This window comes from Pristiophorus japonicus, chromosome 16 (genome assembly GCF_044704955.1).
Source record: "Pristiophorus japonicus isolate sPriJap1 chromosome 16, sPriJap1.hap1, whole genome shotgun sequence".
NCBI lineage: Eukaryota > Metazoa > Chordata > Chondrichthyes > Pristiophoridae > Pristiophorus > Pristiophorus japonicus.
The window spans coordinates 56,915,228-56,931,826 of record NC_091992.1 but is presented as its reverse complement, the minus strand read 5'-3'; the positions used below and the strand labels follow the sequence as shown (position 1 = coordinate 56,931,826).

The 16,599-nt window shown below is 45.0% G+C and overlaps 1 protein-coding gene across 5 annotated transcripts in view; it reads left to right on the top strand.

The window, feature by feature from the left end:
- LOC139226519 (serine/arginine repetitive matrix protein 3-like) overlaps positions 1–16,599 on the top strand; it is a 1,009,807-nt gene that overhangs the window by 789,769 nt on the left and 203,439 nt on the right. For all 5 annotated transcript variants that reach the window (XR_011587274.1, XR_011587275.1, XM_070857353.1 and 2 more), the window contains one exon: positions 9,184–9,285. Coding sequence is in view for 3 of the 5 variants with exons in the window: in XM_070857353.1 (XP_070713454.1) it covers positions 9,184–9,285 (102 nt within the window). In the remaining 2 variants the exon portion in view is untranslated. The remainder of the gene's footprint in view (positions 1–9,183; positions 9,286–16,599) is intronic.

The window sequence follows — 16,599 nt, the reverse complement described above, 5'->3', positions numbered from 1 at the left end:
CCAAGCTCAAACAGCATCAGCACACCCCCCCCAGGGTCGGGGATCAGAACCCCGGGCAACACAATTGCCCCCTCTCCCCCCCCACCCCCAAGTTGCAGATCTTACCCCTCCCCCGGGCAACACAATTCCCCCCCCGGAACACAATTCCCTCCATATTCAGGGACCAGAACACACTCCGCTCCGCCCCCTCCACCCCCGCCGGATCACAACTTCTCCTCGAGGTCTACCCCCTCCCGTTCCTGGTGGGTGGGAAATTATAAATCCAGTCCACAGAGCGTCTCTTGCTGTTGGAAGGTACCACATGTAGACAACTAGCTCCTGGGCTAAACAGACTCCGAACAAAATATCATTCACATACAATGAACTAGAAGTAATGCTTACACCTGGTTTTGTGACCTTTCATGTGTGAGGCCGCGCAGTAACTACTACACTACAGAAGGTCCTATTTGGCTCATCTGTATCCACAGTTACTGCGCTCTCTGCATTTATTGACGCCTTGGTATTCTTGGTTACATTCCTGGTGCAGCAAACAATTCACTCTTTCACCTATAGCGACGATGCAATGTGTGTGAACTACACCCGGTGTTAGTACTTCTAGGCAGGTCTCCCTGACCTCCTCCTACTGATTTTGCCCCGATTTTGACAGAATTCCCTGGTGAAGGTCTGGGAGCACACCTCCTGCCTGTAAATTACTCTGGGGCAAGGAAAAATGTCTGGGGTGAGAATGCATCTCTGGAGTGTGGTAGTGCCCTGCTCGCTGGAGATGTCCCTCAATTGGAAATGTAGAATATCATGTTTATGACTGACGACGAGGTAATGAAATTTTCCGTCCATCAAGTCACAATGCGGCCATATACCCGCCGTGCTGTATTATCATGGGCTGGATTTTCAGCTTTGCTGATTTCGGGGCAGTAATGACGGCGGGGAAGTAAAGTTTGCGCCCGGGAATAGTTTGCGCCTCAGTCAGCAAAATTGGGCAGTTGGGCCCTGAGGCGGAGCGCTATGGGAGGCGTTGCACACCTCTCTTTGGGCGCTCGGCCGGTTGAGCATGTGAAAATCCCGAGCTAAACAGCCGGCCTGGGAGCGCTCTGAGAGACGCCTGGGGAGAAAAGAAAACCTGAAAGAAAACCACCAAAAACATTCCCAATACATAGCCCACGTCACCACAACATAAATCACAAAAAAAAGAGGAAAATACAATCACACTTACCTGAGGTCGGTATTACTTACCTCGCTGTACCCGCTACAGCTCGGAATGCCAGCTTTCACAGGCGTTCCCACCAGGACGTGCTACGGGCCAGGTGAGACTCAAAAATCGAGCCGGTGTCACAACTAGGGACGTTGCACACCGGCTCGCCTTTTCTGGGCAGTAATGCCCTGCAGAAACCGGCCCCGAAAACCCCGGCAGGGCGCTGGAAGATGGCCGCCTGTCCAGAAGAGCTCACCATCGCCATTGCCACCCCTCTGGGCCAAAAACAGAGACAGACAGCAGCGGAAATCCAGCCCAATGACTTGATGCGTGATGCCTTTTAATGATGAGTGTGGCATTGCTTTTAATTGTATCTTGCATCATGAAGTAACTGAAATATGGGTATGTAAAAGATGCAATTTTTAAAAACTGTAAGGTTGTCAGAAGGCTTGGCTATGGCAGCAAGTAAACACAGAACCACTTGATAGGTGACACTTTATGACACAGTTAGGCAGTCTTACTTTACTGGGTGCCATCTTATATTCCCAAGTACACGGCATTGAGCTGCTCATCACCTATAACCAGGAATGGTTTACTGTTGTCCTCTGGAGAGGAAGCTTGCACTCATGTCCATTTTTCCAGCCATCAAACAGGATGTATTGCTCCATGCCCACAGATTGTGTTTGATGCCTCTGCGTTGGGTTGACTTTGACTATCCCCTCTCCGCTTGACAAAGGCTGACCAATATGTAAAATGCATTCATGTGTGTTCCCCATATGCAGCACCCGCCTCCACGTGAAGCCTTTCCCTTTAATTTTGAGATACTGATCAGATTTTGCACATAGGTTGACTTCCTGCACGGGGACAAAGCTACACAGGCAGCTATGAATAATTATTGAAATGAGTTGACCTTGCGCAATTGTCGGCAGACAGTTTGCTGCATTGTTGGCGAGCTTCGGCCCAGCAGCTTGACAGAAAAACCTAAAATTAGCATGAAATGGAAAACTGTGGCTGTCCAAATGCCTAGAGATCAGGCCGGTCTTCATTTGTGAGTGAAATGTGACATTCACATTACGGGGAATAGAGGTTGATAGGCAGCAAGGTGTTCACTTACAGAATATAGAGCAGCATCGGGCTCATGGGATCCAATGGATTATCTCGCTTGAAGATCAGGCTGGCGCTTCGCTTATGGAATGTGATACTCTTAACAGTTCACAGCCACAGGCTGGTTGTAGACTCATTAGATGAGCACATCACCGAACCATGGCCCTTCACTCAGAGAACCATCCCACTCATAGAGTCAAGGATGGTTCACCCTGAAATACAACCACACTCTTTTGGATAGTGTTATTCTGACAAGCATAACGAAGAAGGAAAGCTTTCTCTCTCACCTGATAAATAAACTTCCATATTTGTAATGTATTTGCTTCATGGATTCTTTGCTTAAGAATTCATAGCAACACATTGCTATTCAGAACTAGTTGGTTTATTAGCAAAGGTTTAACAATGACTTCGCACATTATCAGTTCATCCACCAGGCTCACAACCACCTGCCTCATCGTGGATCCCCCAAACCCAACTGGCTGGGGTTTTATTGCGTCTTGACAACATCACGTGACTGGCTAAGCCAAATCACAACTCAACAGCTCTACAACTATTTTGTAGACAACATTAATCAGGTGCCCCCTGATTAAAGGCGGGGCACACTCTAAACATTTTCAAACAAGGGGGTGATGATGCACTCCAGTCCCTCCGGTCCCGCGGAAGAGAGGCAGACAGTCGGGCTGAACAACCTCCTTCAACAGCTCTACAAACCTGTGAGCATACTCACCGGTGCATACATCACAATATAAAAATGTGCTAGCATGGTAGAAGGAAAAATGAAAGAACTTGCGTTTGTATAGCGCCTCTCAGCACATCAGGTCATCCCAAAGGGTTTTGCAGCCAATTAAGTACTTTTGAAGTATAGTCACTGTTGTAATGTAACTGGCAGCGTAATCCCTGAGTGTTTCTTATGGGCACTTACTAAAAATAAACTGTGAATGGAACAGTTTCACAGAGTCTGGCCATTCCACTATTGGTTTTTAAATGGATATTGAAGTGAGAGGGATAAAATGTTGCTATCACGCTGCAATAAAAAGTGCCCACTTACCATCTTGTGGGATTAGTTGCACAATATATTGTTATATTTTGAAAGCTTCATGCGGCATTGATCCAACTGAAGTTATAGTTACACGACTCCTGAGCTGTATCTTAAGACGGGTAAATCGCACATGATCTAACGGAATGGGGAATAGACTCCTGGGCTAAATGGCGTAAATTCCTATTCCTAAATTCGTATCCTATACTTAACCCCCCCACCCCGAGATCTTTCGAGATGTAACCTCTGAGTCAGAAGGTTGTAGGTTCAAGCCCCACTCCAGAGACCTGCGCACAAATCCTATGCTGACAGTGCAGTTCAGTGCCGAGGGAGTGCTGCACGGTTGGAGGTGGCAACTTTCGGATGAGACGTTAAACCAAGGCCTCGTCTCCCTTCTCAAGTGGATGTAAAAAATTCCACGGCACTATTTGGCGAAGAGCAGGGGAGTTCTCCCCAATGGCCTGGCCAATATTTATTCCTCAACCGACATCAATGAAAAAGAAACAGATTATCTGGTTATTGTCACATTGCTGTTTGTGGGACCCTGCTGTTCGCAAATTGGAAGCTGTGTTTCCTTCATTAAAACAGTGACTACACTTCAAAATATTTTATTGGCTGTAAAGTGCTTTGGGACACCCTGAGATTGTGAAAGGCGCCACATAAACGCACATCTTCTTTATAATGCTGTATGGCTTTCATCTCTCTTTAGTAGAAGCACATAGAGCTATTACTTCCATTCTCAAAATCAATTGCTGTAAATCTGCTATCAAAGCAGATTCTTCTATATTTTTAGCATTATAATACAATTTTAATATTCATATTGATGTTTGATAATGCAACGTAACAGAAAAATAAGCCCTAGTCATCCATTAATTTATTTGGAATAATCTCCTTACAATCAGTTGCTATAGAAACTGCCCACTATCGTTTAACGACTTGCACTAGTTTTATCTCTGACTGCCCTCTTGCTTGACATAGTTTATTACATGTGCATCACGCACAGAAACAATAAAACAAAAATCTGGCCATTTTTCTTTAAATTATTCTCTCCCCCACCCCCACAAGACACATTGCACATTACATCACTGCATAATCAGACCAGTGAACAAGTAGGAGGTCTGTACAAATTGTCACTATATTTTCATTGGAACAGTTATATTTTGTGAACACACTGTAGCGTAATGCTATTCAGTACTGAAAGACTGCAATCCGGCACGAATGGTTTTACTGTAATCTGTTAAAAATAATAATGAACTGCTGGCATGAACTGAAATTCCATGACATACTCAATGTTTGTACATTTTCTCATCAAATTTGAAAATCTAGCCAGTGAAACCACCCGTGTACATTAAACGATGAATCCACTGGCCTCTGTTAAGTGTTGAAGAATCCTTCCTGTGTACTGACACACTTTAACCTTTCCGTGATCATTTAATCTTTAGCAAAGTCAGATGACGGGCCCATGAGGCTCAATGGGGATTTATAAAGCTTTGTCTCAGTAGATACATAGCCTGCCATAAAAAGAATGGATGGTAAACGTATCAGGCGACTGTCAATGTGATAATAACTGAGAAAGCGACTGCTGTGCTGAACATCATAGAATCCAAAGGAAGATGGAGTCTGGCTTGAAACCAACTTGCTACATTAGCAAAAAAGTTAATTTGGTAAATTAGTTTAAAAGAAGATGCCACAATCATACTCTGGTAATTTTAGTTGCCACATCAAGAGAACAGATTGTTTAGTTTTAACCACTTCTGAAGATTCGCCCAGCCACAGCGCTCATTAAACCCAGGGGCAAATTTTGCTGTGTGTTGCTGTGACTCTACTTGGATGAATTTAATATATGGGGCCCAGCTGCCGATGAAATTATATTTTCCAATAGATTATAATTTTATCATGAAGAAAAATTAGATACAATCCTATCTCTATCGTATTCCCCAGATTGCTCCTTTGCCCTGCATATCAGTACATCACAGATAATGAGCCTTTCAGTCGGAATGCACCGTTGACCCGTGACAGATCATTTGTGCCACAGCAGTTTCTGGGGGGAGGGGCGGCCACCATCCCATATTGCGGTAGTTACCTCGACGACTCTCGCACAATTCCTGCCGCTGCTTTAATTTCTGGGAACTTCTGTGAGATTTGTTTTTCTGTGGGATGATCAGACCTGGCGTATTTGGGAGGAAAGAAAAGACTCCTAACGTATATATTGACAAAAAAGACAAATTAGCAAAGAGATGGCAAATTGGTAAAAACCAGATTAAAAAATATTGAGTTATAAGTTGGGGAGTGAAGAGGAGCCATTAGCTTGCTTGATGGGCTTAATTTTAATAGTGAGGGGATAAATGAATGACAAAACCAAGCCCAGAAAACTGGTCGGGACGCACTAGAACCAGTGTCCCAGGGCCTTGGGAGAGAGCGGCATCTTGAAGGAAACGCAGTTGCAGGGGTACGTGACACATTTAATGAAGCGTATCCAGCGGGGGCCTGCCCGAGGTGTCTCCATCAAACTGCAGGAAGAGGAACGAGAGAGGAGGGACAATTATGTCCCAGAGGTCTCTGCTCTGGACCAGGAGGTGATTGGGGTGGACCCAGATACCAAGGAGATGCTGAAGTTTCTGAACTTTGGCAGTGTTAGCGTGAATGTTTTCTCAGAAGAATCACTCAACACTCAGAGTCGGTTCCAACGCCAATGCGGCCTTTATTAACGCTAGCGGGGAGGAAGCCTCAGGACTGGATCCAGGCACTTCACTCCGCCGAACAAAGAAACTCATCGATATTTATATGTTTTACAATAGTTCTTTACAGTTACTCAGCCCACTTCGGCTGGACACAATCCAATCATAACGATTATAGATTACATATAGGTTTCTTTAACCCAATAGAATTCCCCTGATACCTTAGGAACTGCATGTTCGGTTTTTGTCAGCTCGGGCTGATTAATGACCTCGTTATGTGAGGCAGGTTCTCCCCTTATCTCTCTTCCTCGGGCTTCGGCTGTGTGAAATCACTGGTTCATTATAATTATCTTGTATCCAAGGCATTCCTGGTAGTGGGCCTTACAGGGTCATTGCTCGGTCATTGCTCGGTCAGCCCCAGTTCATTATTTGACTAACGGGGTTCCCATCACACTTGGGCAGCCATTTTATATGTGGCCGCTTTAAACTTATATGAGTTTAGATATATTCAGCAGGTGCCTAATGCCTAGTGTTTTGATATATTTAGCAGGTGCCTAATGCCTACAACAGGCAGCTTGTCCAATCTGCAGGTGATGTAGCCTTCGGTAAGAATGGCCTTCAGGACCCCAAGAATCTAAAATTATTTGTACCACATTGTTCTAATAATAACTTAAAATAGTTGCAGGGATTTACTAGTGCCTGTGTTGAGACGACACCTGCATTTGAACAGTGATGCTCTGAGGTTGAATGACCACGCTTGAGGTGTAATGCCTGGTGGGAGTGTGTTAAATCCAAGACTATAATACAGCAACTTTACTGAGTAACCTGACTGTCACAATAACAATATTCTGCCACTTACTAAGGAGATAGACCTCGCAGATATCATTTACAATGTTAGTTACCTACCATCTTATTTCATTTATTTTTTTCCCTGCTCGAAACCTCTTATCCTTAGTTATTTACATCACAAAGTATTCTTTATTCTTTTGCACCTCTGATTGTGGATTTGCTGTATTCTCTATGAATTCATTTATTTACTTGTCTTTCCTTCCTCCCTCCTTTTTCTTGGTTATTGACTTGAATATAAAAGAGAGTTTATTCTCCCACGTGGATTGCCGTTTTTGCTGCTGCTGTGGTTGGTGCAGCAGGAGGGAGGTCCCATTAATCCTCCAGGGACCAATACCTTGAATGGCTGGTCGTCTGTCATGTTTTGTTTTATTATTCATTCTCGGGATGTGGGCGTCACTGGCATGGCCATGTCATTTATTGCCCATCCATTGTTGCCCTGAGGTTTGATACAACTGAGTGGCTTGCTTGGCCGCTTCAGAGGGCAGTTAAACGTCAATCCCAAAATCTGACAGCTTCATGATCGCTTTTACTGATGCGGCCTTTTTATTTCCAGATTTTTCAACTGAATTCAAAGGCCTAGAATTTTGAGTCATTTGTGCCTCCGGTTGGCACCCGGACTTTGCGACCGGGTGTGGCGGCGCTAACGACTCCCGCTAAATTCGGCGGGAGTTTAGCGGTGGCGGTAACCCGTGGCGCCCCATCTCCGCTACCCTAAATTGGGATTCGTCCCCTGAATGTGCCGGGCGAAGTCAGCGACATCTTCAGGGGGCACGTAAAGTGCTCGCTAAACATCTTGCTCCAGCTCAGGCGTACATAATCAGTCCCCCAAAATTACATTTAAAAATTCATCCCAAACAGCATTAGCTCCAAATGTTTATTTGCTACTTCACGCTGTATAAAATGCTGAAAAGTGTGTTTTGATGTTTTTTTCCTGTTCCTTATACCTCATTGGTGTTAGTGAATTTTTTTCCTGGTTGTTGTCATAGTAACATTCTGGATGATGTGGTTCCATAGGGATAGGGTAAAGTTACAAGTCCCATGATGTATCACCTGCTCACACACACATTTTGTGGACTGGGGTTGGAAATCCCTGGCCCATGATGGAGAAACCTGTGTTGAAAATGACTTGCACACATAAAGGCTGCATCAGACGCAGTTCATAATCTTATTAGTGCAAATATATTACTATATACCGTATTTATTGTTATTCATACAAGGTATATCCTAGTTAAGCTTGAAAGCTTATTTTCAATTTTCACTGCCCAAGAGGCCAGTTTTAGCACTATACAGGGAACAAAATAAATACGGCGCAGATTAACATATATTAGTATCAGGAATTCAATTTAAAAAAGCAACTTTTATTAAAGGCAGGGAATAGTGCCTTATTTTTAAAATAAAGTAAATAAACTGCTGAAATTATTTCTAGCGCAGTTCTTTATTTCTTTGGTGTGTCATACAAGCAGCTAAATTAAGAATAAGGGGTTGTCCAGTTAAAACAGCGATATGGAGGAATTTCTTCTCTCAGAGGGCCGTGAATCTGTGGAATTCTCTACCCCAGAGAGCTGCGAGGCTGGGTCATTGAATATATTTAAGGTGGAGGTAGACAGATTTTTGAGCGATGAGGGAGTCGAGGGTTATGGGGAGCGAGCAGGGAAGTGGAGCTGAGGCCAAGATCAGATCAGCCATGATCTTATTGAATGGAGGAGCAGGCTCCAGGGGCCAAATATCCTACTCCTGCTCCTATTTCTTATGTTCTTAGGAGAAACTCATTTCACAAGGTCACAAGATGGTTTCGACAGAGCCCATTTTGGTTCATCCATCCTGAAATGAATGGCCCTCAAGTTCCCCACATTGCAGCATCCAATTGGTTCTTAAATGATTCCAGGGTTTGTGCCTCCATGCTCTATTCAAGAGCCCATTCCAGGTGTCGATCACTCCCAGTGTGAACAAGAACTTCCGAAGAGACTTCGAGTCTCATCGCCGAGAGCATGCAGAAATCAAGCGCAGGCAGCGGAAAGAGCGTGCGGCAAATCATTCCCACCCACCCTTTCCCTCAACGACTATCTGTCCCAGCTTTGACAGCGGGCAGTGGTTCTTGTATTGGACTGTTCAGCCACCTAAGGACTCAATTTTTAGAGCGGAAACAAGTCTTCCTCGATTTCAAGGGACTGCCTATGATGGTGATGAATATAAGTCCTACATTGTATTGCTTTGAACCTGTGCCTGCTTCTTCTACTCTTATTGTGAAGTCATCTTCTAGCTTTCCCTTTTCCGTGCTGATTATTATCCTGTATACTCACGAATTTGATCTCCTGTTGCTGTTTCAGGTATACGCAGGAAGAGATTCGCCAGAAAGTTGGGACCTTTCGGCAAATGCTGATGGAAAAGGAAGGCGTATTGACCAAAGAGGATCCACATGGACATCACGCGTGAGTGCACATGGCTTTGTTAAATTGACCAGGATTTCTTTAAATGATTACAGACTGGAATGTACTCCCATTGATTACAAGTAGGTTTGTATTCCCTCGAGTATAGGGGTAATCTCATTGAGCTGTTTAAGATGATTAAAGGAGTTGATAGGGTAGATACAGAGAAACTATTTCCTCTGGTGGGGGAGTCCAGACTAAGCAGGCATAGTAAAATTAGAGCTAGGCTGTTCAGGTGTGAAGCACTTCTTTACGCAAAGGGCATTGGAAATCTGGAACTCTCTCCCCCAAAAGGCTGTTGAGGCAAGGTCAATTGAAACATTTAAAGCTGAGATTCATAGGGCCCAAGTTTGGTTAACCTACTGCCCACAGCCACCGACCTACTGCCCAACTACCACCCGGTGGGAGATTCATCGGAGAAGTACCGCTGGCGGTAATGCATACTCCCCGCCCATGGAAAAATCGGGAAAAACGCAATTTTGGCCCTTAGGATCCTGTAAGATCCTGTTGGCGCCCGCCAGAAAGACCGTTGTGACAAAGGTGGTCTTACCTGGCTCTTGAGCGGACGGTAGGGACAATGGCGCAGATCGGTCCAGAAGAGTACATCCCGGGTCAGATATAAACGCTGCAGCAATATTAGACCCTCAGAAAAAGATGATACATTGAAGTTAAAATGCTCCGTTGAAGGGCAAGTGTGGGGTAGAAAGCGGACATGAGCTCCCAATGACAGTAAAGGCTCCGTGGACTTGTGCTATAAGGGTCTTGATACAACTGCATACAGAAGAGATTTAGTCACACCCTGTGAGTCTCCAGAGGTTATGAGCTCATGTGAAAGTATACAGCCAATAATAAAATCCTGTAAGTTTCTCTTAAGTGCCAGAATGAGATCCTGACAACAATATTGGCTCAAATACAAAAGATGCAAATATATATATACATATATATATAAAATTTGACTGAATAACATGTAATGTTAGGGGTGGAGTTTGGCGATCTGTTACCTCAAAAACTGTACACTCAAATGCCAACCATAATGTCTGGCCTCCAAGTAGTTCTGGAACTATCTGTCATTCAAAGCCACCCGTCCTGGATTGGTGACCTTTACTTGACATAGCTAAATGAGGTGATGTCAGGACCCATTAAAGAGTCGCATCATAACTGTAAGGCAAAATATCACACTGCACTACATTTAAAGGACATTTGTATGTTTCTCAGCACATACCTCTCATTATCTAAAAATTAGACACTGACCAAGAGTGGTAAAAGCATTTCTCTGCATTAAATTGTACAACATTCAAAAACGGCAGAACATGAAAACATGTCAAGCAAAATATGTAACAATATTTCAAAAAAACTGTACATTTAGCATCAAAAGGAATCATCTTAAAGAGCAACAACGACATGAACAATATATACAAACATCAGCAATACCCAACCCTGTACCCACTCCCACCACCTCTCTTCTCCCCCTCCAAGTTATCCCCATTCTCCTCTTGATGGGTTATCCATCCCCACGCCGATCTGCACCCTGGCCCCTCACCGTGTCGGTACCAGCACGTGGTACAGCAGTGCCCGCGGATCTCTGCCACCGTGTTCGTCGTGGAGAGAATGTAGGCGGTGAGATGGAAGACTCTGGCATCTCCGGACTCTCTGGTTCTGTCGGCCTGGCTGGTATGGCACGAGGAGAGGTTCCATGCCATGGCCCGAGACCATTGATTGCCACATGGCATCGACAGAGTCGACGGTTTGCTGCACCGCGGTGATCAGCAGCGACATACCGTTAGTATGCTGCTCTGCAAACGAGACGATATTGGCAGCTATCCCAGCCACGGCCTGCAGGAGGCCTCGCCCTAGGTCGACGCTCGTCCTCGGCAGCTGAACCATTTCCTGTCTTGCATCATCATCTCCTTGCTGCATCAACCTGGGTGGAGGCGGCTTGCTGGCTTTAACAGCATGGGTGCTGCGCTTCCGGGGACTGGGAGAAATTTAGAACTCAGCAGAGGAGGACAAAGTGTTTGATTAGGGCAAGGCAAATGGAGTACGAGAAGAAGCTTGCAGGGAACATTAATACGGATTGCAAAAGTTTCTATAGATATGTAAAGAGAAAAAGGTTAGTAGAGACAAACGTAGGTCCCCTGCAGTCAGAATCAGGGGACGTCATAACGGGGAACAAAGAAATGGCAGACCACTTGAACAAGTATTTTGGTTCGGTATTCACTAAGGAGGACACAAACAACCTTCTGGATATAAAAGGGGTCAGAGGGTCTAGTAAGGAGGAGGAACTGAGGGAAATCCTTATTAGTCGGGAATTGTGTTGGGGAAATTGATGGGATTGAAGGCCGATAAATCCCCAGGGCCTGATGGACTGCATCCCAGAGTACTTAAGGAGGTGGCCTTGGAAATAGCGGATGCATTGACAGTCATTTTCCAACATTCCATTGACTCTGGATCAGTTCCTTTGGAGTGGAGGGTAGCCAATGTAACCCCACTTTTTAAAAAAGGAGGGAGAGAGAAAACAGGGAATTATAGACCGGTCAGCCTGACCTGAGTAGTGGGTAAAATGATGGAATCAATTATTAAGGATGTCATAGCAGCGCCTTTGCAAAGAGGTGACATGATAGGTCCAAGTCAGCATGGATTTGTGAAAGGGAAATCATGCTTGACAAATCTTCTGGAATTTTTTGAGGATGTTTCCGGTAGAGTGGACAAGGGAGAACCAGTTGATTTGGTATATTTGGACTTTCAGAAGGCTTTCGACAAGGTCCCACACAAGAGATTAATGTGCAGAGTTAAAGCACATGGGATTGGGGGTAGTGTGCTGACATGGATTGAGAACTGGTTGTCAGACAGGAAGCAAAGAGTAGGAGTAAATGGGTACTTTTCAGAATGGCAGGCAGTGACTAGTGGGGTGCCGCAAGGTTCTGTGCTGGGGCCCCAGCTGTTTACACTGTACATTAATGATTTAGTCGAGGGGATTAAATGTAGTTTCCCCAAATTTGCGGAAGACACTAAGTTGGGTGGCAGTGTGAGCTGCAAGGAGGATGCTATGAGGCTGCAGAGTGACTTGGATAGGTTAGGTGAGTGGGCAAATGCATGGCAGATGAAGTATAATGTGGATAAATGTGAGGTTATCCACTTTGGTGGTAAAAACAGAGAGACAGACTATTATCTGAATGGTGACAGATTAGGAAAAGGGGAGGTGCAACGAGACCTGGGTGTCATGGTACATCAGTCATTGAAGGTTGGCATGCAGGTACAGCAGGCGGTTAAGAAAGCAAATGGCATGTTGGCCTTCATAGTGAGGGGATTTGAGTACAGGGGCAGGGAGGTGTTGCTATAGTTGTACAGGGCCTTGGTGAGGCCACACCTGGAGTATTGTGTACAGTTTTGGTCTCCTAACTTGAGGAAGGACATTCTTGCTATTGAGGGAGTGCAGCGAAGATTCACCAGACTGATTCCCGGGATGGCGGGACTGACCTATCAAGAAGGACTGGATCAACTGGGCTTGTATTCACTGGAGTTCAGAAGAATGAGAGGGGACCTCATAGAAACGTTTAAAATTCTGACGGGTTTAGACAGGTTAGATGCAGGAAGAATGTTCCCAATGTTGGGGAAGTCCAGAACCAGGAATCACAGTCTAAGGATAAGGGGTAAACCATTTAGGACCGAGATGAGGAGAAACTTCTTCACCCAGAAAGTGGTGAACCTGTGGAATTCTCTACCACAGAAAGTAGTTGAGGCCAATTCACTAAATATATTCAAAAGGGAGTTAGATGAAGTGCTTACTACTAGGGGGATCAAGGGGTATGGCGAGAAAGCAGGAAGGGGGTACTGAAGTTGCATGTTCAGCCATGAACTCATTGAATGGCGGTGCAGGCTCGAAGGGCCGAATGGCCTACTCCTGCACCTATTTTCTATGTTTCTATGCTTCACAACGTTTGGTCCCACTTCCTCTAAGTCGAAGCCCAAAAACTCAGAGCCCGATATCGATGTTGGGCACACAGGTGGCGCACATGTCAGGAGGGTGGAGTCCTCCTCTTCCACCTCCTAGAGCTCGAGTGGGACAAACACTGGGCCTCCTCCCTGCTCTTCCTCCTGGTTTTCATCTCTGTGGCTGGCGGAGTTGGATGCGGGGGCTATGGGGGATCTTGAGGGAGAGTGCGGAAGGGGCTGCTGGGGCGCGCTCCTGATGAGGTCGAGGTGGATGGTGTTGGTGTTGTACATGACCTAAGCGTGCCAGAGGTGGATGGGGTGCCTAAGTCGGTGCTCGCTGAATCATCACCTGCAAGTACAATACAACACTTCAGTGTTTAGCAGCGGAATGGGGGGGTTGGTATTGCTGACATGAGTACCGTGACGTGTCACAGTCATGGCTACATCACCACACCCTAAATGGCCGACATACAGTACTTTAAAATGCATTTGACATCACATTACATGACCGTGCATGACATGAGCATAACACAGACCAGTGATTCAGATAAACTTACCATGCTGTAGCACAGGATCGGCACCACCATGCGTGGTGGCATGGGGGTGGTCACCCACCCACGCCAAGGCACGCTCTTCGACATCAGTCAGTTCGATGACCTCTGGTGGGCCCCCTCCCGTGCCACACGGCTTTGAGGCATTGGCTGTTCTTTTCTTCTGCAGAAATAAAAGTTGCAAACTTTATCCAGTTTGCAGATGCAACACGCACACAGACACACAGACACAAACACACATACACAGACACACAATGTCCACATCTATTTTTTCAGTAGTACAGGAGTGCAACAACAAGATCTTTACTTACTCTTGCTTACACTACCACATCGTTCCATCTCTTCCTGCACTGGTTTCCATCCTGAACCATGGTGCCCACTGCGAACACGGCCTCCCCAATCTCTTGCCAAATGTGTTTATATTGGGGCGGGGCTGGCTTGCCACGACCATCTCGGGTGAGCCATCTCGGGTCACCTCAGAGCAAGTGCCTCCAGCTCATCATGAGTAAACCAGGGAGCTCTGAGCCTCCCTGCATTGGACTTCATAGCAGCTTTTCTACCACTCATGATAGGTTTTCAAGGTGGATGGCTGATGAGATTCTCTTGCTTCTCTCTCTCTCAATCACTTCCCTCTGTAACGGTCAGGTGCAAGTCAGTTCTGAGATTTTATGTGCACGCGCAGTTGAGCCCTCAGCCCCAATCACGGGAAAAGTCAGGTCATCAGGCAAAAAAAAGACAAAAAAAAATCCAAATCTCGCGCATGCGCAGTACACGGCCTCCGATGTTTCACGAGTCGAGAGGCCTGCACCTACCCCCAACTCCTGCTGCCGCCCGCTACCAGCCAATGCCTCCCGCCCGCGTTGACAAAACCGGGATGAAACTTGCACCCAGTCGGCTCCAGCAGTAGCGGTCGGTAAAAAAATCACGCACCGCCCGGGGACCGCTGAAAAACAGGCGGAACTAAGGTTTGACCAAATCCGGGCCCATAGATTTTTCTTTGGCAAGGGTATTATGGGTTATGGAATCAGGGTGGATAAAGTTAAGATACAGATCAACCATAATGTAATTAAATGGCGGGACAGGCTCGAGAGGTTGAATGGCCTATTCCTGTTCCTGTATGAGTGGAGGGAAATTTTCAAGCCATAATTTTATGTCATAATTTTCAACGCACATATTTCTCACTGAGAACTAGTAAGAAACCACTGAGCACTCCTAAGTTTACAGCTCTGGTTATTCCCGACAATATAAGCTGCCATTTATTTTCAGTAACGCTGGGAGATTATTCTTGCACACTTTACTGGGCAGGTTCCAGTGATGATAAGCAGAACCTCTTCAACCACAATTTGCCTTTCTCAATTACACTTCTCCCTTTCACATCAAATACTAAAGATGTATCGAGGATGTATTTCCTCGTGCTTGCGTTGTGCAGTGGTGGTGATTGAAAGGTTAATTAACTGGTCTTTCATGCTTTTAATTGCATTTAACAAGTTGATTTATAAATACTTGATGTACATTTACTTATTAATGAGATTATTTGTATATTTGGAGTCCCTTGTATTGAATAGTGATGCAATTATATAACGTGAAATACAGTACGCATTTTATGTATATAACCACTATATAAATCTTCTACGTCTAATGATTAAATCCATGTTTATATTCATGTAATTAGAGAGTCATAATGCAGTACTTCCGATTCAGTAATTCAGGTCCCTCTTGTGTTGCCTAATATTAAAGCAAAAAATCAGTGAAGAACAGATTAACTTCATGCTGCAAAAAACACAGCGGAAAAATAATTCACAATTTTTAAAAAAAGGAAATAGTTTTCCTCACGTTGTCTTCCCTTTTCCCCAATCCGTTTTTTTAATATAATTTAGCTTTGATTTTGTCCTCATTATACAACCTGGTCTCTCTATTTTAGCTAGTTTCCCTTCTCTCTGCCTTTCTATTTCTTTCTCTACTGATGAGATATAATTCCCTATCCATTTATGTCTATTTCCAGACACATCATTGGTGTGTGGTAACTGCATGACCATTAATGTATTTGATGAGGGTTGGTTAGGTGCAACCCAGTCCTAGCGGCCACAGGCTCTCAGTGCAGAGCCACCCAAAATCTGGCCCTAATGGCCTCGTTATATCTAGGACAGCAATGTGAGCGAGGTGCTTTAAACAAGGCAGCCTCACTATGCGTCAGCAAGGTTGTACACTCCAAAGACCCAGAGCATCAATGCACATTCACAGGAGTATGTACGTGGCATCTCAAAAACATGCACGCACATTACTGCACCTAGGTGTATTCTGAGTGGAATGCAGGCTAGAAAAGGTTGGCTTTGTGTTGATGAATAAATGGGACCGATCCAACAAGCGTCACAATCTTGTGAAGCCATTGGTTTGGGGGGAATTAGTTCAGCTTATGCTGTAACACTGAGTCAGTGCAATGCAACTTAAGCATCAGATTTTTGATGGCTTGATGGAGACGCAGCAAATATCTTTTGCCTTCATTATATTAGAATTTTTCAACTGAATCTATAATACTACTGGCATGAAAATCTCAGGGCAGTATAACAAGGGTTCAAATTGTCCACAAAGACAGCTGGTAGGTAAGCTTCAGACTAGTGCAGTAGAGAGTGCTGTTTTGAGATTGGGGTTAAGGCATATTGTTGGAACAGTGCGGAGGGAGCTCTGGCCAACATCTAACATGGGCTACACCTGCACAAAGGCAAAACGCAGCAGATGCTGGAAATCTGAACTAAAAATAGAAAATGCTGGAAATACTCAGCAGGTCAGACAGCATCTGTGGAGAGAGAAATATAACTAACGTTTCAGGTCGATG